A 26,915-nucleotide genomic window follows, 5' to 3' on the forward strand; every position below is an offset into this window, starting at 1 on the left:
ATATTCTTTGGCTAAAGGGATGCCAGAAATTTCACCCCTCGTAAGGTGTTAAATGCCTTAGGATTGGACTATCTATATTTGTAACTGCAACATTTAGCATAATGCTTGACACAAGATAAACAATAAATATGGTGTCTGTATTTGAGTATATGAGTGTGTGTTTAATTTCTTTATTATGCAACTTGCACCTGAATAACCAGGGAAACACTCCCCTAGAATCACTTTTTATTGGTCCATGCTGCTTTGGGGAAAGTTATGCAAAATATCATTTGGAAGATTTGCATAAAAGGTGAGTCATAAAGTTTAGTACCTAAATATACCTAAAAAAAATTCACCCATAGCAGCTTCTTTGCATTTCTTTTAGTAGGTAAAGCATAATTTGACAAGGTAAATCTCAACATGTTCTCCCAGGTTTTAATATATGTGCTTTATTTTTCTCCCACCAAAATGTCTATGAGGGGTTCCCAAAACCTCACCCAGCCCACAGTTACTGTCAGTAAATACAAGAGAGGATACCAACCAGAAGTTATGGATTGACAAGGTGGTCAGGCAAGCCGACAACTGACTACATAATAAAACTTCCATACAGTAAAGGGGATGGTTGAGTTTTAAAACCAATGGAGACATGGCCACAGGGATAAGACCAGGAACTTTTTAAAGGAGTCTTCCTCCTACATCCTCTGCACATCCTGATATGCCTCAGCATCTCTCTTCTCCATCTGCTACATCAGCTTCAGATGGCCCTGATCTCTTCTCACCCTGAGACCTCCCACTCCCCCAGCTTCTTCCCACCCCACTGCTGGGTCTCCAGTCTCAGCAGGTCCACGGCTCCTCCTCCTCTCCCCAGAATGCCTCGATCCAGCCATGTGCTAGTAAATGGCAATAACTGACTCTCTGAATTTGCAGCATTTGCCAACCCCTATGATTAAACTCTCCCGCTGTGGCTTACTTAAATCTAGCAACGGGACGTCACTGAGCACGGAGTTAGGAAAAGACAGGCAGTCTCACATCACTGTACAGAATTTCCAGCACACAGACACAATAGATGCAAATAACCTTAAGAGCACAGGAAAAGGTAGACAAATAATCAGAAAGTGATGAGTTTTGAGGATCGTCTCACCTTTGTTTTTAATCTATTTGATTGCAAGTCTATATATTAATAATTTAATTTTTATTGATGACCATGTTTTATAACCAGCTCACAAAAATTCCTGAAAATAGAACAGTCAGCTCCCATGAGCCAGTACAGGCCCGGTACTGCACAGCACTGCCTAACGTCCACCCCCTGTCCCTAGTGCGTGGCATTGGCCTTCCCCAACTGCCTGTTCTCAGTCCCTGGTGTCCCATAGGTACTGGTGCTTAGATGGGCCCCACTGGTTCCTTGCCACAAGTCAAGGCAGAAACTGAATTGAAATTACAAATTGGTCCTACAATGACAGGTCAAGGTGCTCATGATATGAAAATATGAGTGCTCCTAGCCTGGTCCAAAACAAAAATCACAGGTATAAGGGCCTCAAGAGGTACAAGAGAGAAAAAAACGCTAAGGAGCAAGTCACAAGCTTACTAAGTGCTGGTGAATAACAGGCATGGGATACGCTGAACTAAAATTTAGGAAAACTGGGGTTTTCCCCCAGTCCCATCAATAACTAGTTTTGTAAACATGCATAAGGCAATTGATTATTACTAAGAGTGATACAAATGTATGGTACAATTAACATCTCTGTAAAAATGCCCAAAAAAAAGGAGTTACAAAATGCAAGATACACCTATTATTCATAACATTGTTCTCCAAGACATCAAAGTGTTTATTAGAAAATGAAATAATTTATACACAAATCTTGAAAGAGAAAAAAATTTTGAAGATACTTGACTTAAAATCTCTATTATCAATTACGTAAAACATTTATGTGAAAATAGTATTATTGGCTGCTACATACATTCAGGAAAAAGTAAAATTTTTAGAGATTTTCAGAAAAAAAAAAGCTTTCTTTTCAATTAGTTTCTACCTATATATTTAACACTCATTATAATAAACTTTGGCTCATTGGTACACTGCAACCAATGAAAAAAAATTTCAACCAAAAAGAAAATTATTGAATATGGAATACTGTGCAGCCATTAGAGATATATTTATACATAGTAACTTGGTACAATCATTCTAGTGTATATTGTTAAGTGTAAAAGCAAGTTTCATAATAATATGCATTGTTTTTTTAACCCCTATGTGACAGTATAGGACATTTGGCAAGGATACACATGAAACTGTGAACGTTGCTTAATTCATAAAAGTGAGATAAGAGAGGAGATACTACTTATCTTTACTACCATTCTTTAGCTTGGCTTGTTAGAATAAGATGGTTTCAAATGATTACTAAAAATTCTAAGTGGAAGGAAATACAATAAACATGCAAATTTTAATACCTCCAGTTACATACCTAAATTTTGGGGACGATGTTATTGCTTAATTTCTAAACCATATCAACTCAGCCTATCATTCATCTGTTTATGATCTTTAGACCATATTAGTACTTGACACTTTCCCATTCGCCATTTTATTTCCTTTTCCAAATACCTCTATGTAAAGCGAGCAGTTCATATCCATTTTGTATATGAGGAAAATATGGCTTGAAAAGAGTTAAGTAAATATCCCAAGATCATGTGACACATTCAGCAAATGAGAGAGTCAGGATTCAAATCCAGATCTGCCTGGAACAAAAGCTTATTTCCCTTACAAAAAATGCAATTTCAAATCAATTGTCTTTTATATAGAAATCTAATCTAATCAAGTTCCTGATCGTAAAACCTGTCCATAAATTCTCTCACTCTGGAGAAGTGAGAAGCACCTGGACTTACCTGAAATGCATTGAGCAGGGAGAAGATGATGTGGAAGGCCAGGGAGCTGTCATCGATGACCATGGCAATCCCAAATCCCCAGGTCAGTCCCAGCAGCGGCGTGAGGATGGCGATGTTCTTACTGATTCTCACGATGGCTCTCACTTCCTGGAACATGGAACTGCCGATGGCCGCTCGCTGGGTCTTGACGATCACCAGTGTGACTGTGATCAGGTTTACCACCACAATGGCCAGAGCTGGGACCACAAAGGCCAGGAGGGCCTTGGTCATGTCCCAGTTGAGCCAGCAGACCTCAGGCTGTAGGTAGCCCTTGCTGGGCTCGGTGGCAGCAACCGTAACAACAGCAATGACCAAAGGGCATCCGTAGCCCACTGAAAAGAGAGATGCCACCAGGACTGACTTAGGCAGTGTGTGGAAAACAACCAGGATTCCGTAGAGGATAAGGAGCGCCTTGGCAAGCATCCAGAAAAACACAGCGAGGTAAAAGTAATGCACGAAAAACGTGGCTGCCACACATCCTTTGTGGTGTGTCACCGGACCACTGAGAAAGGAAGCCACGATGAACCACACGTCAGCCATCAGCAAGGTGGCCGCCACGTTGGCAATGCACACGTGGCGTAAATATGAGATCTCCGTCTTTGTCACTTGGGCCCAGACTAAGGCCTCAATGGACAAGCAAAGTATCAAACTGCAAATAGAAATGCCCAGGCCTACGTATGTGATGTAGGTCAGGATTGGACTCTCCAAGACGTGGGGAGACATAAGAATGGAGAAAGAGGTGAAAACCTTGCTTGGCCTACATTTGCAAACAGCTTGCTGGGGGTTTTCTTGAATCATTTCGCAGGCCTGCTGGTCCCATCTGCTCTCCGTGGAGTGCCAGCCGACACACTGCGTCCTCCTCTCCTCTGACTTGCTGATCTTTTCAAAAATCAGTGAGATTCTTTTAAGTTCCTTGGGCAAAATGACAGACAGGACGAGCCCGTTCACAGCAACGTTTTCCAGAAGACTGGCTTCCAAAATGGCCCCGAGGGTTGGAAACGCAATGCTGATGACCGGAGAAGGAGAAGGCACCTTCTGAAGTTCGTCTCGACCGATCAGCACCCTGCCAGTGACTTCATTGCCGGTGTCATTAACTCTCATTGAAAAAGTGAAATTTTTCCCAGCGTTGCCTCCGGATACGGTGGTGCCCATGGTGTGAATGAAGACATCTGATATGTCAATGGGGTGTTTGCTTATGAACAGCTTTCTTGCAAAGGAATTGACTGAGTGTAGCAGGACACAGCTGCTGTTTCTGTCAGGAATGAAGGTCCAGTTCGAGATGCTTTTGCTGTTGAGAATGTGGTTGGCCATGGTGCTGTAACTCTGCCAATGAAGAACCAGCATTAATACTGAAGCCACTCTCTGGAACTGCCAGTACTGTCAAAACTCACATTTATAAAGTGTGGTCCTCTAACCAGCAGCTCAGGCATCCCCTAGGAACTTCTCAGGCCCCACCCCAGACTAGATGAACCAGAATCAGCATCCTAATAAGATCCCTGTGGACCTCCAGGCACACTGAAGTTTGAGTTAGAGAGTAGAGCTACAAGGGAATGCCTTGCCTTGCCTCCTCCCGTTCATGGCAATGCCTTTCTGGGAGACACAAAAGTGGGCGGCCTTCCATGTGCTCCTGTCCATCATCCATTCCACTTCACACCTGGGCCAACCTAGCAATTGGCTTACCCTGGTCAGAGTACCCATCATGAAACTAACATCTATTAATATCAAATCCCAACTATGTTGCAGGACCTTGTACAGGAACATACTAACTTGGAAATTCACCCCAGGGGTTGAATCTGCTTTTTGCTATCCTTTGCTTTTAAGATCAAAAACAAAAGAAATGGATCCAGTTCCATTTCCCATTTCTACAGCAAGATATGCGTGGCCGTTTTCTTTGCATTCAATTATTTTCCATTTGTAAACTGTTCCAACTCACAAATAAAAATAAGAAAAGACTTTCTGTCTGCAGGACCTAAAATGTTTCTTACATGTTTTTAGGAGCCAAAATATACATCAGAAAATCATACTCCAATGTCCCCCCCCAGCACCAAGTGAGTATTCTCTATAAACGTTTGTTGGTTAAACATGTTTACTTTCTCCATTCATTTATTCATTCTTTCTTCAGTGAAGATGTATTGAGCATTTGTTTGGCTTAGACATTGGAAATGTTGAGGTGAAAGAGGTGGTCCCCAGCCCCCAAGAAGCTCACAGAATACTCCAGCTAACCTGCATTCCTTTCCCACCAGGATAATACTCCACCAAATATTCAAGGCCATTCACCTGCATCTTTGCCTCATCAACGTCTGTCAATAACGCCGTGGATATGTTGTGTAGGAGCTGCACAATGACAGCGATATTTCCTGGTATACGGGGAGACTGCTGAATGTTTCTAATTACACAAGACAAATCTCTTGGACACTTTTCCAACAACATATCTGTTATGGTCTCAGTTTTTGCAGCATAATCATGTGTTCTTATACCTCCTCCCAATGATTCAACCGTATATGAATTCTCCTAAGATATGGAAAAAAAAAGAAAAAGAAAGAAATTTTTATTATTTCATTTTTGTGTTAAATGTAAAAGTACTTTTATACTAAAATTTAGGGCAGCCTTATTACACGATTGTATATTGCATAATATTTTTTCTATTTTACACTTTCAAAGTCACATCTACTGTGAAATAACTTGACCAATACCAAAGTATATGTGCAGGACCCACAAAATAAAATTCTCAATTTCCCAATTGCCTACTCCGTAAGCCACTCCCCTCAAAATAGCAGCTACTCTCTTTAGCATACAACTTCAGGCTCATTTTGTCTGTATGTGCTGTATGCATATCCTGTGTATATGTAAATTCCTAGTGCCATTTACGCTTATTTTTACTTTTCCTGATGGGCCTATCTTAAAAACAGAAATTCTGAAATACATTTGGATGAATTAACTGGAACACCAAGAGAGAAGAATGACTGGACAGGGTGATAGACACTATCTCCCACAGGTTCCGGCTCTAGTTCCCACACTTTAGGCAGCAGTGGCAAACTATGGCCCCAGGCTGGCTGCCTGCTTTTACTGTCATTGTTGTTTGTTGCTTTTTTGTTTTTTGGGTTTGTTTTTTTTTATTACTTCATATTATGGGGGTACAGATATTGTTAGGGTTACATATCTTGCCCCTGCTCCCCCTCCCCCGCCCCACTATGCCAGAGCTTCTAGCGTGTCCAGCCTCCTTTTGGGTTTTTGTTTTGTTTTGTTTTGTTTTGTTTTGTTTTGTTTGAGAGACCCTTCTTCACTAGCCTGCTGTCTGTCTTCTTCTAGACCTGCCATCCCCAACCCCAAGGCCATACGGGACCACAGCCTGTGAGAGAGACCAGGCCACAGAACTCTGCTGCCTGCCCCCAACCCCGTTCATGGAAAAATTGTCTTCCATTGAACTTAAGAAACCAGAAAGAGGGGCGCACAGCAGGAGGTGGGCGGCAGGTAAACTAGCGAAGTTTCTTGTCTGTATTTGTATTTACAGCCGATCAACATGGCTCACGTCACTGCCAGAATTCCACCCCCAAATCCCACGGAAAAATTGTCTTCCATGAAACCAGTGCCAAAAAGGTTGGAGACCTCTGTCCTACCCCTTTTTAGCCACCTCTGCTTTGCCCTTTACTCCCTTCTTTTTCACTCTTTCTGCTGGTTATTTCAAAAAGGGTTCTAAATTTTCTCTAGGCTCACCTATATGTTTCTTTGTAAAAATCTTGTGATAAATTTCTATGATTTTATGCCACCTTGATATCCATTTTTTTTTTTTTTTTTTTTTGAGACAAAGTCTTACTCTGTTGCCCAGGCTAGAGTGCCGCGGCATCAGCCTAGCTCACAGCAACCTCAAACTCCTGGGCTCAAGCAATCCTCCTGCCTCAGCCTTCCAAGTAGCTGGGACTACAGGCATGCGCCACCATGCCTGGCTAGTTTTTTTCTATATATTTTTAGTTGGCCAATTAATTTCTTTCTATTTTTAGTAGAGACGAGGGGGGGAGGGGGGGTCTCACTCTTGCTCAGGCTGGTTTCGAACTCCTGACCTTGAGCAATACTCCTGCCTCAGCCTCCTAGAGTGCTAGGATTACAGGTGTGAGCCACCACACCCAGCCAATATGCATTTTCAATCTTCCTCTAACACACCAAAACTCCTTCTTGAAAAAGCTTAAATTCTCTCTGTTTGATATGTAAATCGGCTACCCTGTTTTTTCTAAAATTTGGGAAGGGCTTTAGACAGGTGGAACAGATAAATTCTAGCCTGTTCCATTTACAGAGACACAGTTTGAATCTAATTACTCTTTCATTGTATTTTTACCTGACTCATGGCTAAAGTTTTAAAATTAAAACTATAGGATTTTCATTTGTGTCTGTCTGTGTTTTTATGGATATACAGCTATATATTTGTCTGTCTGTACATTGTCTTCATGGTAAAAAATTGGCTTATAAATAAATAAATGAGTACTCATACATATAAGCCCAAATGCTTTTCAAGTTCACATGACTTAAAAATCTTTTGGTAGGCCGGGCGTGGTGGCTCACGCCTGTAATCCTAGCACTCTGGGAGGCAGAGGCGGGCGGATTGCTCGAGGTCAGGAGTTCGAAACCAGCCTGAGCAAGGGCGAGACCCCGTCTCTACTATAAATAGAAAGAAATTAATTGGCCAACTAATATATAGGGAAAAAATTAGCCAGGCATGGTGGCGCATGCCTGCAGTCCCAGCTACTTGGGAGGCTGAGGCAGGAGGATCGCTTGAGCCCAGGAGTTTGAGGTTGCTGTGAGCTAGGCTGACACCATGGCACTCACTCTAGCCTGGGCAACAAAGTGAGACTCTGTCTCAAAAAAAAAAAAAAAAAAAAATCTTTTGGTAGATGGGATAAATATAATATTGCAAGTTTGATGGGAATGGCTGTGTCTTCTGAGTTATCAGCAAAATATACAGGTATTTAGCTTTAGAGTTCTTGCTTCTATGATACTCGCCTGGCATGCAGTATTGGAAAACTGGTTGATAGAAAGTTTAGCTTGGCATGTAGCTAGATTTGTCTAGTATCTCCTAAAGTCTTTCCAAATATAATTCTTAAGAGTGGATATGAATGGAATAAAAGTTTGTAAATGAATCTTCAATAATGATTATGTTTTATGAGATATTTACTTGAGGGGGTTTACTCAAATCTTTTTGGTAACTATACCCTTCCGAGTTTTGCTAAGCTAGATTAAGTGATGGATGTTCATTGAACGTCCAGACTATTTCCAGATAGGATGTAACAAGCTGCCTGTTTTTTATAAATAAAATTCTACTGGAACTCAGCCAGCTCATTCATTTAAGTATTGTCTGTGGCTGCTTTCACACTGCAACAGCTGAGTTGAATAGTCACGGAAGAGACCATGTGACCACAAAGCCTAAAATATTTACTATCTGGCCCTTTGTAGAAAAACTTTGCTGACCCTTGCTTTAGAGGACCCCTTTCTGGGCCTCATCCAGCCTGCCCTTTCACAAGGCAAGGAGTCCATGGGCCTAGAAGATATGCCTCCTTAGAGCCTATGTCCCTGCTTCTGAACACCTGAATTCCCTCCTTAACACCTCCAAGCCCACTTGCAGGGCCTGCATGGGCTTCTTCCCTAAGTCTGTGCAGCCAAGGAGGGACCATGCCACCAGTGTGTCCACCCCTAGGCCTGAGGGGTGGCCAAGGGGCACCGTGCTCAGGGTTATAGATGTATGGCGTTGGCCGTCCATTGCCCCTGAGGGACAAGATGGAATCTGAGATAAGAAGCAGATAGAATATATTTTACTTAGCAGTTTATGAGCTTGATTTAAAGCATCTGAATCTTAAAGCATATGGTATGTGGGTCTCCATGTGTATCTTTGCTCAGGCCTCTCGAATGTCAAGGGTAGCCAACCTGTCTAGTCAGGGACTTCTGGTATACCACCCACCGGCACTCCCCACAGAGAATGGGGGTGTTCCTTAAACAAAAGAAATGCCAAAGCATAGACTCCTCTGAAGAAATTCGGAGCTGAATTCCAGAAAGGTAAAGCCCCTACTAGAAAAGGAGAAAAAGCAACAAAAAGAAAAGAAATAGCATTGGAGCTGATTTTATTTATTATAATTTGATTTTTTTTAAATTTAAAATAAAGAGCTTGATTCTATTTATTTTTTTATTGATTTTTGAGACAGGGTCTCACTCTGTTGCCCTAGCTAGAGTCCCCATAGCATCAGCCTAGCTCACAGCTACCTCAAACTCCTGGGCTCAAGCATTCCTTCTGCCTCAGCCTCCCAAGTAGCTGGAACTATAGGCATGCGCCACCATGCCCGGCTAGTTTTTTCTATATATTTTTAGTTGGCCAATTAATTTCTTTCTATTTTTAGTAAAGACAGGGTCTTGCTCTTGCTCAGGCTGGTTTCAAACTCCTGAACTTGAGCGATCCGCCCGCCACGGCCTCCCAGTGTGCTAGGATTACAGGCGTGAGCCCCCGTGCCCAGCCAGAATTTGATTTTTAAAATGTAAAATTACTGAAGTGTATGTGTGTGAGAAAATATGTCAGTTTGATCATAGTCCTTCCCTTTAGCTCGTCTTGCGTTTCACGCTTTAAAGAGGACAGACATCACCTGGGGATTTGACAGGTGATGATACAGGTCCTGATACGGCAGGTCTGGGTGGGTCCAAATCCCATATGTCTGTCAAGGTTTTGGGAATGCCACTGGTCAGGGAAGGACACTTGAGCATTGAGGCTTTGGAGTATTGAAGATAGAGAAGTTGACCATGACAATATTAGGCACCTCTTCTAGCTCTAACCTAAATGATCAGGTGCCTTCAAGTCTTGGCAGGGTTCAGGGGACTAAGCACAAACTTTTACATGCCCAAAGGTCAGAATGCCATTTTTGCAGGGGGTGAGGGGACAAACACACCCACATGCCAGCCTGCCTCGTGCTCTTCCTCTCTCTTCCTGAAGACAATATGCACTGCTAATTGGAGGCTCCACTTTGCTCATAGAGCCCGCGTTAGAATCCACGCAGCCAGAGAAAGGATATTACCTCGAAGATGTTGAAGGCATTAAGAGTCCGGCAGGTATCCGTGATCTTGTGCCATTTCTTTTTCCTACACGAAAACCCCATCGTTCCCTGAGTGTCTGGAGGACAAGGTTGAGTACAGTAGGAATTGTCCACACAGACACCATCGCATACACCTGGGAAAATAAAAGGCGTATCTGTATCAGATGGAAAAATCTGAGCTCCGGGCTGCCCCGGGCCAACCACCAAGGTGTCGCTGAAGCGAAGTCATATAAATCCTGTGGACATCAGATGTCTTTTCTTTGTAAAGTAGAGGAAAATTGAAATGGATCAGTAGTCACCATATATTTCAGCAACAAAATCCTATTGTTTCCAACAAAAGCTTATCCTGAATGCCAGTGTATAAAATAGATAAAAGTGGAACTGTCCCCACTGGAAGTAAGAAGGAAGACTGTCACTCTCACACCCCCACAGGGACCCCTGAGTACTTGCTCAGACCCCTGGAGCACCCCACATCAGCCCTAGTTTGGAATCCACTGCCCTACAAGCCTCCCAACCCCAGAACTCTATAGGGAGTTACATCATCAACGAGTTCTCCAGACCCGTGCTAGCTACTGCCCCAGTTTGAGTTGGCTCAATCCAAAGGATCTATGGCAAAGAACTATCAGACCAGGATGGAGCAGAGGGGGCTGGGAAGAGAGAAGAACAGGGCTTGGGCCAAAGGTACAATTTAATAAGAGGGGGAAAAAAATCAGACTCTAAATGCAAGCCACCAAGGGGTTCCATCTGCCACACCATGAGACACAGGGCTGAGAGTGGCGCTCTGTTACAACAGATACACAGCAAAACGTCCATGTGATTAGTAACTGCTGCCAACATACCGTGCGGCCTGGCAGACACCTTCTCCTTGCTTTTGTTGGCAGCCTAGAAAGGGAAAACCAAAACTCATGTCAAAATCATTTGTCAATATGCCAGCCGAATAGCTCACTTTAGTCATGGACTAAGAACCACATCTGAATCAGCTGTGATCCCAGCAGGGCCACCAAACGCTGAGTCCATGAAGCAGGGCCCATGGCCCCGTTTTCCCATCAGCCTGGACAGCTCTCCACTGCAGTTCAAAAGGAACCCACTTCTCTCTCCAGCAAAGATGGCCCACATTCTGCCCAGGAAATGTGTTGTGAGCAGAGGTGGACTTAGCAGGAAGTTAACGAAAGTTAAGCTTCAGAGTCCCTTGCTTGTAGGGGCCCCTTCAAAGCCTTAGGAGAGAGTCTTGCAGTGTGTTCACATGATCATGTGTTTTATAAATTTCCAAAAGTAAAATCGTTTAACCATCCACCATCTGGCAAGACCACCATATATATATATATATATATATATATATATATTTTTTTTTTTTTTTTTTTTTGCTATTTCAATTCTACCTTCTTCATACTCTCCCTCATTTGGGGTATCACTAGAAAGGCTGTACCTATTTATGGAATCTGCATAAGTTTCAGTTGGGGATACATTTAGTTTGGATTCAATAGGATATACTTATGTAGTCTCCAGTCAATTTTGCATTACAGTGAGGATATCAACACATAGGTGGCATTAATTCTAAGAGTATTTATAATTAGTCACAGAACAAGAAAATTCTAAGTGCCCTGATACCTCGCAGCTCACATATGAAAGAAACCTGAGAGAACTTTTCCCAGATTTGACAGCAGTCCTACATATTTACATGGCATTACTAACAAGGAATTGGGAAACCGAAAGATAATTTTCTAAACTAGTAATAGTAAGAAACAAAGTTGATCAGCAGAGCTCGAGGAAAGCCTGAATAATCTTTCTATTTTCTAAATGAAAAAAATTACAAAATCATTGGCATACAAATGTGTAGTAAAAAATGTAGGAACAATTAATAAAAATATTATTTTACTGATCTTATTACTGAATAATGCTAAATAATTACTAAATGTAAATGTCATTATTTCTAAATTTGAAATTTGTTGTGATTTCTTTTCTCATTATAAGCAAATGTTCACTTTCCCCTTAATTTCGTATTTGTAATTTTTTTCTTTTTTCTTTTGAATTTGTATTTTTTTTCTTTAAAAGTGCTTCCCTATTGTGAGCATTCCCACCTCTCCCAGTTAGAACCCCCTCTTTATCCCACCCATCCAGACCATTCCTGACCCTTCTCTGAGAAAGTGTCACCTTGTGGACAAGGGATATACCGGGAGCAGAACACCTGGGTTCAAATCTCAATACCCTCACTTGAGACCTTGGGAAAGTTCATCTCTCTGAACCTCAGATTCCTCAATCATAAAGTAGGGTCGGAACCATAGCACTATAATTGTGTGGTACTTATTCTAGAGCATTTTTATGGTGACTAAATGAGCTTATCTATGGAAAACACTTACAACAGGTCCTGGAATAGTGTAAGTACTTAAACACAAGATTCAGCTACTGTCATTATTCTGAACATGGACTTGCTGAGTGTCGATTACATACAAAGTTCAAGTTTTCCTCTTCCAAGAAGTCTTTCCCAGTCTAGTTCTATAAATGATACATCTTTTCCTCTTGCTCCTGTTGGACTTATTATCCATACAACCATACTGTACATTCTATGCTTGGCATGTATTCAACTGATCTGCTGATTTGCTTTCTAACATGCTATTTTATGTAAGCATATGTATTTATGTATTATCTTCTCACTTAAATCATAAGTTCCTTAGGAACATGGATTGTGTATTGTGCTTTTTTATATCCCTTTAAGCTATCCCAGGGTCTTAAACATATATGTTTATGTGTATATATACATATTAGCATGTGTGTATGTGTATTTATGCATAGTAGGATGTATGGCTATGCTGACATATATGTGCATGTGTATATGTGCATTTGTATATGTGTGTATGAGGAGAAAGAGATTAAATTTTCCTCTTTCTGCCCCAGACAAGAGCCCTGTAGTGGCTAGGAAAAGCCTTGGTCCAATTATTCCAACTTGGGTTCTAAAATCTAAGCCACTGAGTAAGAAACTGAAAATTCAGTGACCCGGCTATGTGACTAACTCTTGGCGTTTATGTCAATTCTTGGGTTTCTTCTTCCCTACATTGTTTCTCTCTATGCTATCAAGAAACAAGGCTGAATATTGCCTCCTTTCTCTACCAAGTAAGAACTTGGGAGAATCTGAATTGAGAATTGAGGTCTCTCCAAGATGAAGCAGGTATCACTGAGGATTCATGAAACACAACATCCTTGAAATCATTGATGTAAGATGACTTCTCATCTTATAGGCAAGAGAATTAAGCATTTTATTATATCAGTAGAAGAATTGAAGTCCCTCCATTAAACAAGAGTGCTAAAATAATATTGTTAGAGTTTTAGAAGACTTATGGGTTATCCAACCCCCTTATTCTAGGAATAAGGAAACTGAGGCTTTGGTAGTGGAGGGACTTGCACAAGGCCATGCAGAAAATTACTCTTACAGATGGGGCTAGAACTTAGCTCTCCAAACTCCTACACCACTGCTCTTTCTGAAAAGCCAGCCTACGTCCAAGTGCAACATGCAGAAGGAATGTGCGGAAGCTACGTACAGGCATCTTAAGATAATCAAAACCCATCTTGTTAGGACTTTGGTCTTCTTCATACACTATGATAAATATGGTTAGAAGCCAACAACTCTGGATGATACTCAACTCCTTAAACAAACTCCAGTGAAGTCACATTTTATTAATCAGGTACGTGGGCAGAAAGTCTTGGTATGCTGTTTACAAGGAGTTGTGGAAACTCTGCCTTCTTAAGTGAAGGATCTGATTCATTTCTGCCCAGCTAACTTGCCAGATCACATCATATACAACTCTTCTGCGCATTTCATTTCTAGGGTGACATCTGGTATGGACCACTTTGGCTTCAGATACCAACAATTCCCAACCTAATATGGTGAAGAAAAAAAAAAAAAAGATGCTTGCAAACTGGCAACCTGCTCAAACCTGCTGAGCTGCCTGGGTGTGTAGGCAGATGGGGGGCAGCAGCTGAGCATCCAGCAACTTGTATAATGAGAAGAAAAGGATAGAATGGTCCTGGTAAGCTGAATCCAAATAATCAATTAAAACAAAGCCAACCTCGCATGCTCTATCTACTTTCCACATTCTGTCTTGTAGAAAAGTATGAATGAGGGAATGGAAGGGAGGGAGGAAATAGTACCAGAGCTGTGAGGCTGGAATGCCTCCAGAAAAGGGTCTTTGCAAAGGAATCTCTAACTTTTCCCAGAAACCAGGTACCAGGTTAGCGTTGGGGGCATGGAGAAGATTCCCATTCAAGAGCAAACTAGAAGGTAAAGTAAATATCATTTTAAAAACTCCTGGAAAGAACTTCCCAAGTCATTTTTTCCTAAGGAGGCTCTTGTTAAGAAGGCACACATTAAAATGGAAAGAGCAAGAAGCTGAGAATCTGAAAACAGGGGTTCTGGCCGTGGCCCTGTAGCTAAGCAGGTATGGTAGGTGTGTCCTTCAAGTGAATCACATTGCAGATCATTAAACTCAGTCTCCTCATCTATAAAATAAGGGAGTGGAGCTTCACCAGTTGGTCTCAAAGCTCCCTTCCAGATCTTGTGGTCAAATAATAATACTGTCTTTCAAAGATGTTTGAAACATTTTTATATACTCTCTTTCTCAAAGCTTCTCCACACCTTATTTTAAAGAAGTGACTAATAGGGAAATTAAGATGACTTATAGTATGAGGAAAAATATTCCAGAAAGAGCCATAGGGCTCACTGTCCCACAAAATTTAAAGCAGTACATTGCTACAAACTCCACCCCAGTTAGACCTTGCTTAACCATGGACTACCCGAGTTGCTCATTGCTCCTCTAGCCTGTCCGTGGTGTTCACTATCAGGTTTCTCAAAGGAGATGTTATTGTCATTTGGGGATGGAACAATGCTTCATTGTGCCAGACCATTCCTAGGTCTCGCCTCTAAATGCCATTAATACTTCCTGGTCATTGTGTCAACCCTCACCACCCCCACATATTCAAGTGCCCCTCAGGAAATGGTAGCACCCTTAGTTATGAGCAACTGAAAGCTTCGCTCTCAGAGGATATGGAAAGAAGAGTGCATTACCCTTAAATCATTTGAGCATCATTGCATCTCAGGAACTTACAGAAAAAAGGTTGACAGAAACAATACAATAACTAACAAAACAATAACTAACTCATTTGTTAGTTATTGGTGAAAATGGTACTTGGTTATCTGTGGCTGCAAATTCTCCTGGCTGGGCCATCTCTCACACCATCTCCTTCTTATACTTCAGTTCTCAGGTAACTGAGAGCTGGTTAACTGATGGATTTTCTTGTCCCCCCCGTCAGTTTTTCCTCCACTGGTTCCCCTTTTCTTACCTGGCATAATATCCTACAGGACTCTGTGGGCAAAAGAAACACCAAGCAGCACAGCCAAAGCGTATGAGTCATTGTCTTCCACACGGCTGACTTTCTTGCTTCTGCAAAAATAAATAAAAAGGCAGAATGTCTCTATTCTGAAGCTTTCGTAGTTCCATGCCACACAGTCAGCCTACAAGACTGGGCTCCGTCTCAGGGCTGTCTGCTCAGACGTCTGCTCCAAAGGTGGTGGCCTGTCCCTGTGGTCTCCCATGGACTTCATTCACCAGGAGCTTGCCTGGAGGTGTGGGTACCAGCACACACTGGGAGGCAGGGACAACTGCAGAGATACTTCCCAGCCTCTGCTGTCAGCTTGCACGTCACACCTAACATGGGAATCCCTCCCAAGGAAGGTGCTACTTGCTGGATTTCAACTTGCCTGCCAGGACATAATAAATGGCGGCCTGTGTTCAGGGATTTGGAATGATGGTTCAGTCTTTGGGTTAGGCAAGGCTGAGAAATGTGTGGGTGGCTATGGTAGAAGGTGAGCTGGGGTTCCTATGGGCAAATTCAGCCTGGAAATATCTTTTGAAGGGGAGTAAGCCCCAGGCTTGGCCTCTTCTCTGTCATTTTCACCTGACTCTAGAGCTGTATTTATGTAGGTAGGTAGAAATTTTTTGCAAAACCAATCTTAGGCATGCTCGGTTATTGCTATTTCTACTGGAACTGAAATCAAAACAAAATTAATTCTTTGACACCTAGAAAAGTGTTCAACACATGGTGGGCACACTAGATACTCAATACAGGAAGAGAAAGGAAGGAGGAAAAAAGGGAGGAAGAAAGGGAGTCAGTGAAATAAGGAAGGTGGGAAGAGCTGACCATTGACATCAGAATCCATGCTTTACAGAGGACTTACCTCAGTCAAGAATTTTAATATTAAACTTTAATAATTTTAATATTTTTTATCCTGAGGAGATTGTCTCTGAAAGGTATTTGATTTTTTCTACTTTTAGGTGAAAGGATTCAGAAGAATTGCATGTCATCAACAAAGGCCAGGAGCTATCACGATGGTTGATATTTGCTCTTTGGCCATTTTCAGCCAAGAAGAAATCTTTAGCCCAATTATGCATAATTCTATAGCAATGCCATTATTTTAATGACTAGGCAAAATTGACATTTCAATCAAATTTTCTGGCATTGAAATATTTACCTGGCTGAAATTCCACTGAAATCCAATGATTACCTAAGATATTTGGCATTTCCTATTTCAGCCTATTGTTAATACAGTTTTCTGAACAGCTGTAGTTTTTATCCAAAGGAATTACTTTACCGCTCATCACTTTTAAATGTCTTTAGTAGCAACACAGATGGACACACAATTTCAAGTAAAATTGCCAGCCACATTTGTATCCTTTAATCTAACCTAAGTCATTCAAATAGATGAAAATCATCAAAATTAACACCAATGTGCACCTATGGCAAGTGACATTCATAGGGTGTCGGGCAGGTGGGAAAGGGGAGGGGATGGGTGAATCCATACCTAATGAATGCGGTGCACACCATCCAGGGTATGGGCACGATTTGGGGCAGTGCAAAGGCAGTTTATGTAACCAAAGTGTTTGTACCCCTGTAATATTCTGAAATTTAAAAAAAAAAGAAAGAAAATCATCAAAGTGACCTATAAAAATCATCACCAATGCAGTTAACACCTTGGGTAAAATCATCAAATTTGGAAAAAAATTAAAGCCATTGATGAATTTGTTGACATAATGGCTATACAGCCTGAGAATGAATCCACGGTTTTCTGAATTGAGTTAACTTTGTCTTTTAAAATTCTTATCATACAGAATGTTCTTTCTCTTAAGTAAAGCTAATTTTTAAAGAAATGATTTAGAAAATGACACAAGACAACCAATATTCACAAAGTTAGCACTGCTCGGCCCAGAATCTCAAGTAGATTTCCAAAAAAAGGGGGGGAGGGGTAGGCAAGGAAGGTAAATGATTAGCTTGAGTTCTACAAATCAAGATGAAAATCATTCTGTTTGCTTAAAATTTGATGTGCAATAATGAAAAAAAAATTCTTTGTTTATTATAGTGTCATTTTGCTTTAAATTTTAAATACAGTTGTTTTAATTGGTACCAAAAATGCTTTTTGGTAAAATTATTACTAACATTATGTTTCTATGTCTGACAAAATGAGCACTTTGTGTCTTCTGTGGGAATGACCTTCATCAGACTTTGCAGGCCTTTTGGTAGCTACCCAGAGCCCAGAATTTTTAACACTTCCTTTACTACACATGTCTACCTTGTTAGAGAAGAACTGAGGACTACGACTCTGAAATGCTGCCATTCCTCAGGTCTCAGCAACAGCGTGACTCTAATTTTTAGTGCCTTTTTTAGCTTTTTCATAATTCATTTAACTGGAAGAAATATTTCCTAAAGTTTTTTGGGTGTGTTTTTGTTGTTGTTGTTGTTGTTTGTATTTAGCTTATAAAATTGCTCTTTAAATATAAAGTGGCACATTTTAATCTGGGCTTGAATAAAAATACTGTTCTTGGCCAGGCGCGGTGGTTCACGCCTATAATCCTAGCGCTCTGGGAGGACAAGGCGGGTGGATTGTTCATGCTCCGGAGTTCGAGACCAGCCTGAGCAGAAGCGAGACCCTGTCTCTACTAACAATAGAAAGAAATTAGCTGGACAACTTAAAATATACACAGAAAAAAAAAAAATTAGCCGGGCATGGTGGCACATGCCTGTACTCCCAGCTACTCGGGAGGCTGAGGCAGGAGGATTGCTTGAGCCCAGGAATTTGAGGTTGCTGTGAGCTAGGCTGACACCACGGCACTCTAGGCTGGGCAACAGAGTGACACTCTGTCTCAAAAAAATAAAAATAAAATAAAAACCACTGTGCTTCCAGATTTGTTGACGGTAAACCACAGTCGTTAGCTCTTTTTTCAGTTCTATGAAGCAGAAAATTTAGTAGAAGCAAAAAGGTGCCATGTCAAAGCAGTAGTCTAAGTCTGATCTTTCCACCCAGAGCTGCTGTCCCCATTTTGTTTTAAAACCACAGATGTGTAGAACGTCTTCCCCAAGTCAGCAAGAGTGGCTGTAGCGTAACTCTTGCCTTTCAAACAAATATTTGAGATGTTGGCTTCATGCAGCCTAAGCCAAAAAATTCATTACAGACATTTATTTCAGAAAAGGCTTATCTCTCTAGAACGCACAATCTAAAAAAAAAAAAAAAAAAAAGTCACTTCATGTGATTCACACCCCCCCCAAAATAAAGCAATTACATCAGTACTGAAATTTCCCAAGGTGAAATTTGCCAAATACAAAGTGTTCGAATTTTTAAAAAATAAAATTTAAGAAACTATTTTCACTTTTCCTTAATTAAAAAATACATATATACAAAAAAAAGACAGCAAAGTAGATTGATATGATGGCGACCCTGCAAAGAAACATTTCCAACCATCAAACCTAGAATATACTTTCCCATCGTTGCCCATTTTCTGCTTTCCAAACCTGAAGAAGTGCACTTAAGGTGTTAATGTATGTGTTTGTTCACCAGACAAAAAATGAGCCCTTCGTTCACAAGCAATGTCCTAGCAGCTAGAAATGAAACAACCACAAGCATGGCTTCCTTTCCTCCGCCACCTCACCCACTCAGGGAACTCAGGGTATAATGGGATTCCTGACGCTCAGCCCGAGGGGTTGGGGCTGGGAACTTGGATAGATCCAGGCTTGCTTTCCATAGGAGGAAAGACCCTAAGAGTCAAAGCTGGTCTAATCTGCATGACAGGAAGTATTCCACGGTTCCAGATTCCACAAAGGATTCTCATCTTTGTTAGCAATTTAATTTCAAAACCTCTCTTCCTATTTCTGTGCAGAATTCCTGCACCTCAAAGCCATATATGGTTGACTGGCTACAGGCAACAGCTCACTACGTGAGACCAAACATGTGAGCCACATGCTGGGACCTGTTCAAGGTATGGCCCCTTCAGAAATAAACGTTTGCTTAATTGAAAAATACACACATACACACACACACACACACACACACACACACACGCAATGGAGAGGAGGAATTTTACAAAATTACTCTAACAAAACATCTACAACTTGAACCCTTATTTCTTGATTAAGAAAAAAAAAACAAGTATTAGACTCGCAGTCACAAACCATGGTAATCAAAAAGGTAAACAAAACTCCAGACAGAACTTTATCAGCCAACCAGGAGTGTTTTAATCACTAGCTTTGTCAGCCGACAGTCTGCGGCTATTACTTGCATGATGAGGTTTTGTAACGAATTGCTGAGATTTCTAGTGAGATTTCACAAAGTGCTACGGAAGTTCCCAGACAGGCTGTGGGTACACACTTCAGGTGATCTCAGAGGAGGATGAGTCCACAGCGTCTGTCATTAACCATCTGTTTTCTCTTTGGTCAATGACCAATCCATCTCTCCTGCCTGAAGACAGACATTGTGAAAGGGAAGAAGAGAATAAGACAAACAGCTATTATCTGTTCACTCTGTGTTGGGGACTATGCCTACTCTAGCTTTTTTAACGCCATCAAGCAATTCCATGCTACTAAAATGACTTCCACAATTTTCCAAAATTAAGGGGCTAAAAGCGGACCCTGCCCAATCTTACAATTGGCAGGCAGCATATTTAGGATTTGAACCCAGGTCTGGGATTTTTTTTTTTTATGTCATGTGCTTTTCTAAAATAAGAAAGAGCTGATCTTTGAATGGAGCTTCATTCTTTCAGAATAGGTTCACGTACAGGCATACCTTGGAGATACTGTGGGTTCAGTACCAAACCACTGTGATAAAGCTAAGATTGCAATAAAGCAAGGCAAACATATTTTTTGGTGTCCCAGTGCATATAAAGATGTGCACACTATACTGTAGTATATTAAGTGTGCAATAGCATTATGTCTAAAAAACAATGGACATACCTTAATTAAAAAATACTTTATTGCTAAAAAATGCTAACAGTCATCCGATTCTTCAGCAAGTCTTTCACCATCTTTTTGCTGGTGGAGCATTCTGCCTCAGTGTTGATAGCCACTGACTGATCAGAGTGGTGATTGCCAAGGTTAGGGTGGCTGGGACAATTTCTTAAAATAAGACAATAAAGTTTGTCACACTGATGGACACTTCCTTTCATGAAAGATTTCTCTGTAGCATGAGATGTTTGATAGCATTTTACCCACAGTAGAACTTCTTCCAAAACTGGAGTCAATCCTCTCAATCCTTGCTGCTGTTTTATCAATTAAGCTTGTGGAATATTCTATATCCTTTGTTTTCATTTCAACAATGTTCACAGCATCTTCACCAGGAGTAGATTCCACTCTACTCAAGAAACCACTTTCTTTGCTGATCCATAAGAAGCAACTCCTCATCTGTTCAAGTTTGATCATGAGACTGCAGCAATGCAGTCACACCTGCAGGTTCTGCCTCTAATTCTAGTTCTCTTGCTATTTCTACATCTGCAGTTACTTCCTCCACTGAAGTCTTGAATCCCTCACAGTCATCCATGAGGGTTGGGATCAGCTTCTTCCAAACTCCTGTTACTGTTGATATTTTTACCTCCTCCCATGAATCACAAATGTTCTTAATGGCAGCTAAAATGATGCATCCTTTCCAGAAGGTTTACAATTTTCTTTGCCCAGATCCATCAGAGGAATCGTTATCTATGACAGCTATATAGCCTTACAAAATGTAATTTTTTAAATTTCAGAATCTTACGGGGGCACAAACGCTTTGGTTATATATATTGCCTTTTCACCATCCAAGTCAGAGCTACAAGCATGGGCAACCCCCAGACATCATGCACTGTACCCCATTAGGTGTGAATATACCCATCCACTCCTCCCCCTCCCACTTGCCCAATGCCCTATGAATGTTACTTCCATATATGCACATAGGTGTTGATTAATTAGTACCAATTTAATGGTTGGTACTTGTGGTACCAACATGTGGTGCTTGCTTTTTCATTCTTGTGAATGAAAAAGTCTATTCACTTAGAATAATGGGCTCCAGCTCCATCCAGGATAGTATAAAGGGTATTAGTTCATCATGGTTTTTTATGGCTGAGTAGTACTCCATGGTACACATATACCACATTTTATTAATCTACTCATGTATTGATGGACACTTGGGTTGTTTCCACATCTTGTGAAAACAAGATGTGAATTGTGCTGCTATGAACATCCAAGTGCAGATGTCTTTAAAAGTGGAAATGACTCCTTGATCCATGGGAGTTAGCAGGCATGAAAGCAACATTAATGTCCTTGTAGATCCGCCACAGAGCTGTTGGGTGACCAGATGATCATTGTCAATGAGCAATAATATTTTGAAAAGAATCTATTCTTCTGAGCACTAGGTCTCAATAGTGGGATCAAAATATTCAGTAAAGGATTCTGTAAACAGATGTGTTGACTCCCAGGCTTTGTTGTTCCGCTTCTAGAGCACAGGCAGAGTTGAATTAGCATAATTCTTAAGGGCCCTAGGATTTGTAGAACAGTAAGTGAACACTGACTTCAACTTAAAGTCACCAACTATATTAGCCCCTAACAAGAAAGTCAGCCTGTCCTTTGAAGTTTTGAAACCATACATTGACTTATTCTCTCTAGCTATGAAAGTCTTAGATGGTATCTTCTTCCCATAGAAGGCTGGTGGCTCATGCCTGTAATCCTAGCATTCTGGGAGGCCAAGATGGGAGGATTGCTTGAGGTCAGGAGTGTGAGACCAGCCTGAGCAAGAGTGAGACCCTATGTGTACTAAAAATAGAAAAAATTAGCTGTGCAACTAAAATTAGAAGGAAAGATTAGCCAGGCATGATGTTGCATGCCTATAGTCCCAGCTACTAGGGAGGCTGAGGCAGGAGGATCACTTGAGCCCAGGAGTTTGAGGTTGCTGTGAGCTAGGCTGATGCCATGGCACTCTAGCTTGGGCAACAGAGTGAGAGAAAGAAGAAAGAAAGAACGAAAGAACAAAAGAACGAAGAAAAGAAAAGAGAAGAGAAGAGAAGAGAAGAGAAGAGAAGAGAAGAGAAGAGAAGAGAAGAGAAGAGAAAAGAAAAGAAAAGAAAAGAAAAGAAAAGAAAAGAAAAGAAAAGAAAAGAAAAGAAAAGAAAAGAAAAGAAAAGAAAAGAAAAGAAAAAAAAGAAAAGAAATGAAAATAAAACCTTTAGTACTGGTTTTGGGTTTTTTGTTTTGGGGGTTTTTATTTAGTTTTTTGCTAGAGATGGCAATCAGCCATTTGCGTCTCCATTGAGGACAGAAAGGAGGACATGGATGAGTGACGTAGTCAAAAGAGCCCTGGATCAGGAGTCAAAACAGAATATGGTTCTTCCAATAACTTGGGATATAACCTTGGGAAAGCCACTTAATATCTGAGCCAAAATTTCTTCTTTGATAAAAAAGGAAAAATTATTCCTTCTCTGCCTACCTCATAACTATTAGGAAGTTATACAGACATAGCTTGTTGTATTGTGCTTCAATTTGTTGTATTTCACAGACACCGTGTTTGTTACAAGTTGAAGGTTTGTGGCAACTCTGTGCTAGGCAAGTCTACAAGTGTCATTTTCCCAACAGCATGTGCTCACTTCGTGTCTCTCTGTCATGTTTTGGTAGTTCACACGATATTTCAAACATTTTCATTATTATTATAACTGTTATGTTGATCTGTGATCAGTGGCGTGATTGTTTTAAGGCACCACGAACCGCGCCCATATAAAATGCTGAACTTAATCGATAAATGCTGTGTGTGTTTCTGACTGCTCCACCAATTGGCCATGCCCCTGTCTCTCTTCCTCCCTCTCTTCCTCCCTATTCCCTAAGACACAACAGAATTGAAATTAGGCCAAGTAATAAGCTTATAGTGACCTCTAGGTGTTCAAGTGAAAGGAATAATAGCACATCTCTCCCTTTAAGCCAAAAGCTGGAAATGGTTCAGCTTGGTGAGGAAGCATGTTGAAAGCCAAGGTAGGTTGACAGCTAAGCCTCTTGTATCAAACAGATTGCCAAGTTGTGAATGCAGCCCCAGCGCCTGGCCACAGTTCTGTAGTTTTCATCATCCCGGGTAAGTGTACATTGTAACAGGGATCTTCTAGAAGCAGCCCCTCCAACAGCAGGAAGTCTAGGCACTATCTCAGGTCAACAGACCAAATATTTGGCAGGAAGGGTGACTTTCCGTGTCCCAAACCACACTCATGGAGCCACCTGCTCCTATGTTTGGGTGAGCCCTCAGTTTTGTCCAGAAGCTCAGAAGTTTTTTTAAAGTTTGAATCATTTTCATTGGTTTCTCTGAGCACTGGCAGTTTCTCTAAACCTTTTGAATTAGATACTTGCCTCTTTTTGCACATAGGTTTCAAGCACTGCTGAGTAAGGATGGATTACTCACATCTGAAAGGTAAACAGTAGACAAGGATGAGCATGTGCAGATGGCATCCACGTCGGGCACTTGGTCAAGGTGTGCCCTGAGACTCAGCCACCTCGTGAGTCACCAAAAAACCAAAGAGAGAATTTCATCTGACTGCCAGGGGCTGCCAGGATAAAGAAACTACAAAAATATACAAAATTCGGTGGGGAATTTTAAATAACCAGGTAAATCCAAACTATTGCAGCACTTGCCACACTTCTGGAACTCTGTCCTGTAGAAATAACAGGGAGCACAGAAAAAAGGACAATGTACAAGTTTGTTGATGGCAGTTGTATATATAGTAGCAAACAAGGAGTACAGAAACAGTATAGAAGTCAAACAATAACAAAGTAGGTAGTACATTATGATAGATCTATATAAAGGAATAATATGCAAACATTAAAAACACGTATGAAGGGTTTTGGTAACATATTAGTATGAGGTAGTAGCAGGATATTACATAATATTATAATTTTATAATATTAATAGGAGAAACAGTCAATGAGATGTTCTATGCAAATCCATAGAGATTTTCTCGCCCACTTGGAAATTAATCATAGAAAATGTCCAGCACCTGACAAAATATTAATAACCACCAAAAATTTCTCGACATGTAACAAAATGAGAAAGGGGACAAGACTTAAAAGGATGATTCAAAAACCATTAAAGGAAAGAAATAGAAAATTCTGGAATGGAGTAGAATATAGTAGCAGAGCACAGCTCCTAAAGTTTATTCTCCTTTTCTCTTCCCTCATAACCAAACTCTAGAGTAGACCAAATACTCAGAAATGTCACTAACGCCTAGAAATCTAGAGAGAAGCGACATGTGACAATTATTTTGTTTTTCCTCATCTAACTGAAGAATTTTAGTCTTGGATGCTGGGGATACACTGTGAGTTGGGTGAGGGAGCAGTGAGACTGTCTCTTTCTAGTGGGAGTGAAGACTCCAGGGCTAAACCCAGAGTCCAAGAAATAATCCAGACCCTTAAGACATCAGCCATGGGCATGTACAACCCATGAAAATGGAGTCAATTTTGACCCTGTGCATTGCACAAAACCTCAGTCTCAGACAGCTGAGCCCAGGGGGGTGGGGGATTCTCCATCTGTCCCTGTCACCCATAACTGTTATTCTCTGTCCTGCATCCTGCTCTTTGCCCAAGAGGCTGAGCTCTGTAGACTCTCTTGCCTCCAGCTTCCAGTTCTGTTCAATGGGAGTCATTGCTAGGAGATTAGAGTGTGGCAGGATAGGAAGAGAAGGATACATAATCCTCATTTTCCCTCCCTCCATGGTCAAGATTCTAGCAGTGGTTGCTTTTCTCTGGCTACGGTTCCTGCTGGGTGTTCTCTCTTGAACCAGTTGGCACCTGGTTCCAATATTTTCCTCCTCTTGCCTCTTGCTGCCTCAGGCCAAAGGAGAATACTGGCTTGCCACTCCTGCTACTCCTCCCATTGCTTTTCTTGTTGGGTCCTTTAGCCCTGCCTGCACTTCTGTATGGAATCTCTTCATTCAATTCTCTTCAGTTTCATTCTTTTCAGCTAAATCCTCTTCAGGTGAATCCGATTGAGAGTGCTGCCTCTTTCTAGCTGAGAGCTCGACTAGCACACCAAGTATCAGCTCTGCTGTGGAGCTCATCTTCCTCCTGCCAGTCCTGCAGTCTGCAGAAAAGTGCATAGAGCACCACATAGCCAGAACTCAAACCTTGAATGAAGCAGTGAAACAGTGGAAAGAGAGCAGTCAAAAAGTCACCTGCAGTGCATTGGAGTAATTTACGCAAATTATAGAGAAATACTTTGGAGAAAAGCACAAAGGAGCAGAACTCATGACAGCCAGCCAAAGAACCCAACATCAAAGTTAGCAGCATCACACACACGTGCGTGTGCACACGCATTCACAAGGAAATTCTTCACAATTAGCTTAAGATACAGAACAATATGAGCATGGTTTTTCTATTACACATGAGTTTAAAGAAGAAAAGATAAGACGACATATCAAGATAAAACTTCAAAAATTAAAACCACTCCATGAAATTCATAAATGAATTAGGAGCTGGAAGCAAGGAGATACCAATAAAAAAGTACTATAAAGTATCAACATAAGTAAAGATTTGAGGTAATCCGGCAGAAATGCCTTAAGGACAGGACCAGATTTCATTTTAGGAAGACTATTTTGCCAACAGTGCGGTGGGTGGGTGAGAAGGCAGAGGCCGGAGCCAGGACGCCAGTGAAGAGGCCATTCCAGGTGAACAATAACAAGGACCCAAACCAAGGCAATGGCGGGGCACAGATTCAAAGAGGAAAAATCGACAAGGCCTGATGCCCAAATGAGCAGAAGGGAGGAGTGAAGAGCAGAATGCCATTCAAACTTGGGTTTAGAGAAAAAGACAAAAGTTTAGAGGAAAAAGGATATGAAAAAGGTAGCAAAAAAAAGACAGTATTAATGTTTTTAGAGTAATCAATTTTAATGCCATCAATCAAGAGAGGAAATACGGAAGAGGGGGTAAGTCTGAAAACAAAGAAATGAGGGAGTTAAGCTGACATTTAGGTAGCATGTAGCCTTAACATTTTGTTTCAAGATTTATGTAGTTTCATTGTGCACATTTTTTCCTGAAGCACTTCTACTACATATTGTTCAGATTTCAATAGTCTATATCATTTTTTTTCTGCAACACCCATGTTGTTATAGCCACTGCATGACACATTGTGCCATAATGCTTCATGCTTCTGCAGAAGCATCCCAGGACTACATCATTCAGGAGTGAAGACTTGGAAATGGAAAAGCCCAACATAAAAATACATACTAGTTATAAGGTAACTATTATAAAATGCATACAAATATCATTTGCATACATTGATATTAATTAATAATATTAATTATTAATGTATAATTAATATTAAATGCATACAACTATTATAAAATGCATACAAATATGTAGCAGTTGGTCACAAAAGAATGATTTCTGACCTACGGATGTCTCTAAAAACATTAAATTAAATTAAATAATTATATAAGATAAATTCTCATAACTGTGCTCATCGGTGAATAATCACTCTATTTCCTTTTTCACAAAATGAAAATATTAAGTGATTAGCAGCTCTACTCTGATCACACAGCAGCAGAAGGATTAAAAATGTGGATCTCTTACTTCAATGGCTTAACAATTACACTAAAATATGCATCCTCACAGAACCAGTGATGTTTTTAAGTTTTTAAGATCACAGGTTAGAGT

At 40.9% G+C, this 26,915-nt stretch overlaps 1 protein-coding gene across 1 annotated transcript in view; it reads right to left on the reverse strand.

The window, feature by feature from the left end:
* LOC105860251 (adhesion G-protein coupled receptor F2) overlaps window positions 1–26,915 on the reverse strand; it is a 47,794-nt gene that overhangs the window by 15,337 nt on the left and 5,542 nt on the right. The window contains exons 2-7 of the mRNA XM_076003583.1: window positions 16,804–16,900; window positions 15,285–15,385; window positions 10,793–10,835; window positions 9,936–10,087; window positions 5,170–5,403; window positions 2,854–4,215 (exon numbers count right to left, since the gene is read on the reverse strand). Coding sequence (XP_075859698.1) covers window positions 2,854–4,215; window positions 5,170–5,403; window positions 9,936–10,087; window positions 10,793–10,835; window positions 15,285–15,356 — 1,863 coding nt within the window. The 5' untranslated portion in view covers window positions 15,357–15,385; window positions 16,804–16,900. The remainder of the gene's footprint in view (window positions 1–2,853; window positions 4,216–5,169; window positions 5,404–9,935; window positions 10,088–10,792; window positions 10,836–15,284; window positions 15,386–16,803; window positions 16,901–26,915) is intronic.

The sequence above is a fragment of the Microcebus murinus genome, chromosome 5 (genome assembly GCF_040939455.1).
Source record: "Microcebus murinus isolate Inina chromosome 5, M.murinus_Inina_mat1.0, whole genome shotgun sequence".
Taxonomy (NCBI): Eukaryota; Metazoa; Chordata; class Mammalia; order Primates; family Cheirogaleidae; genus Microcebus; species Microcebus murinus.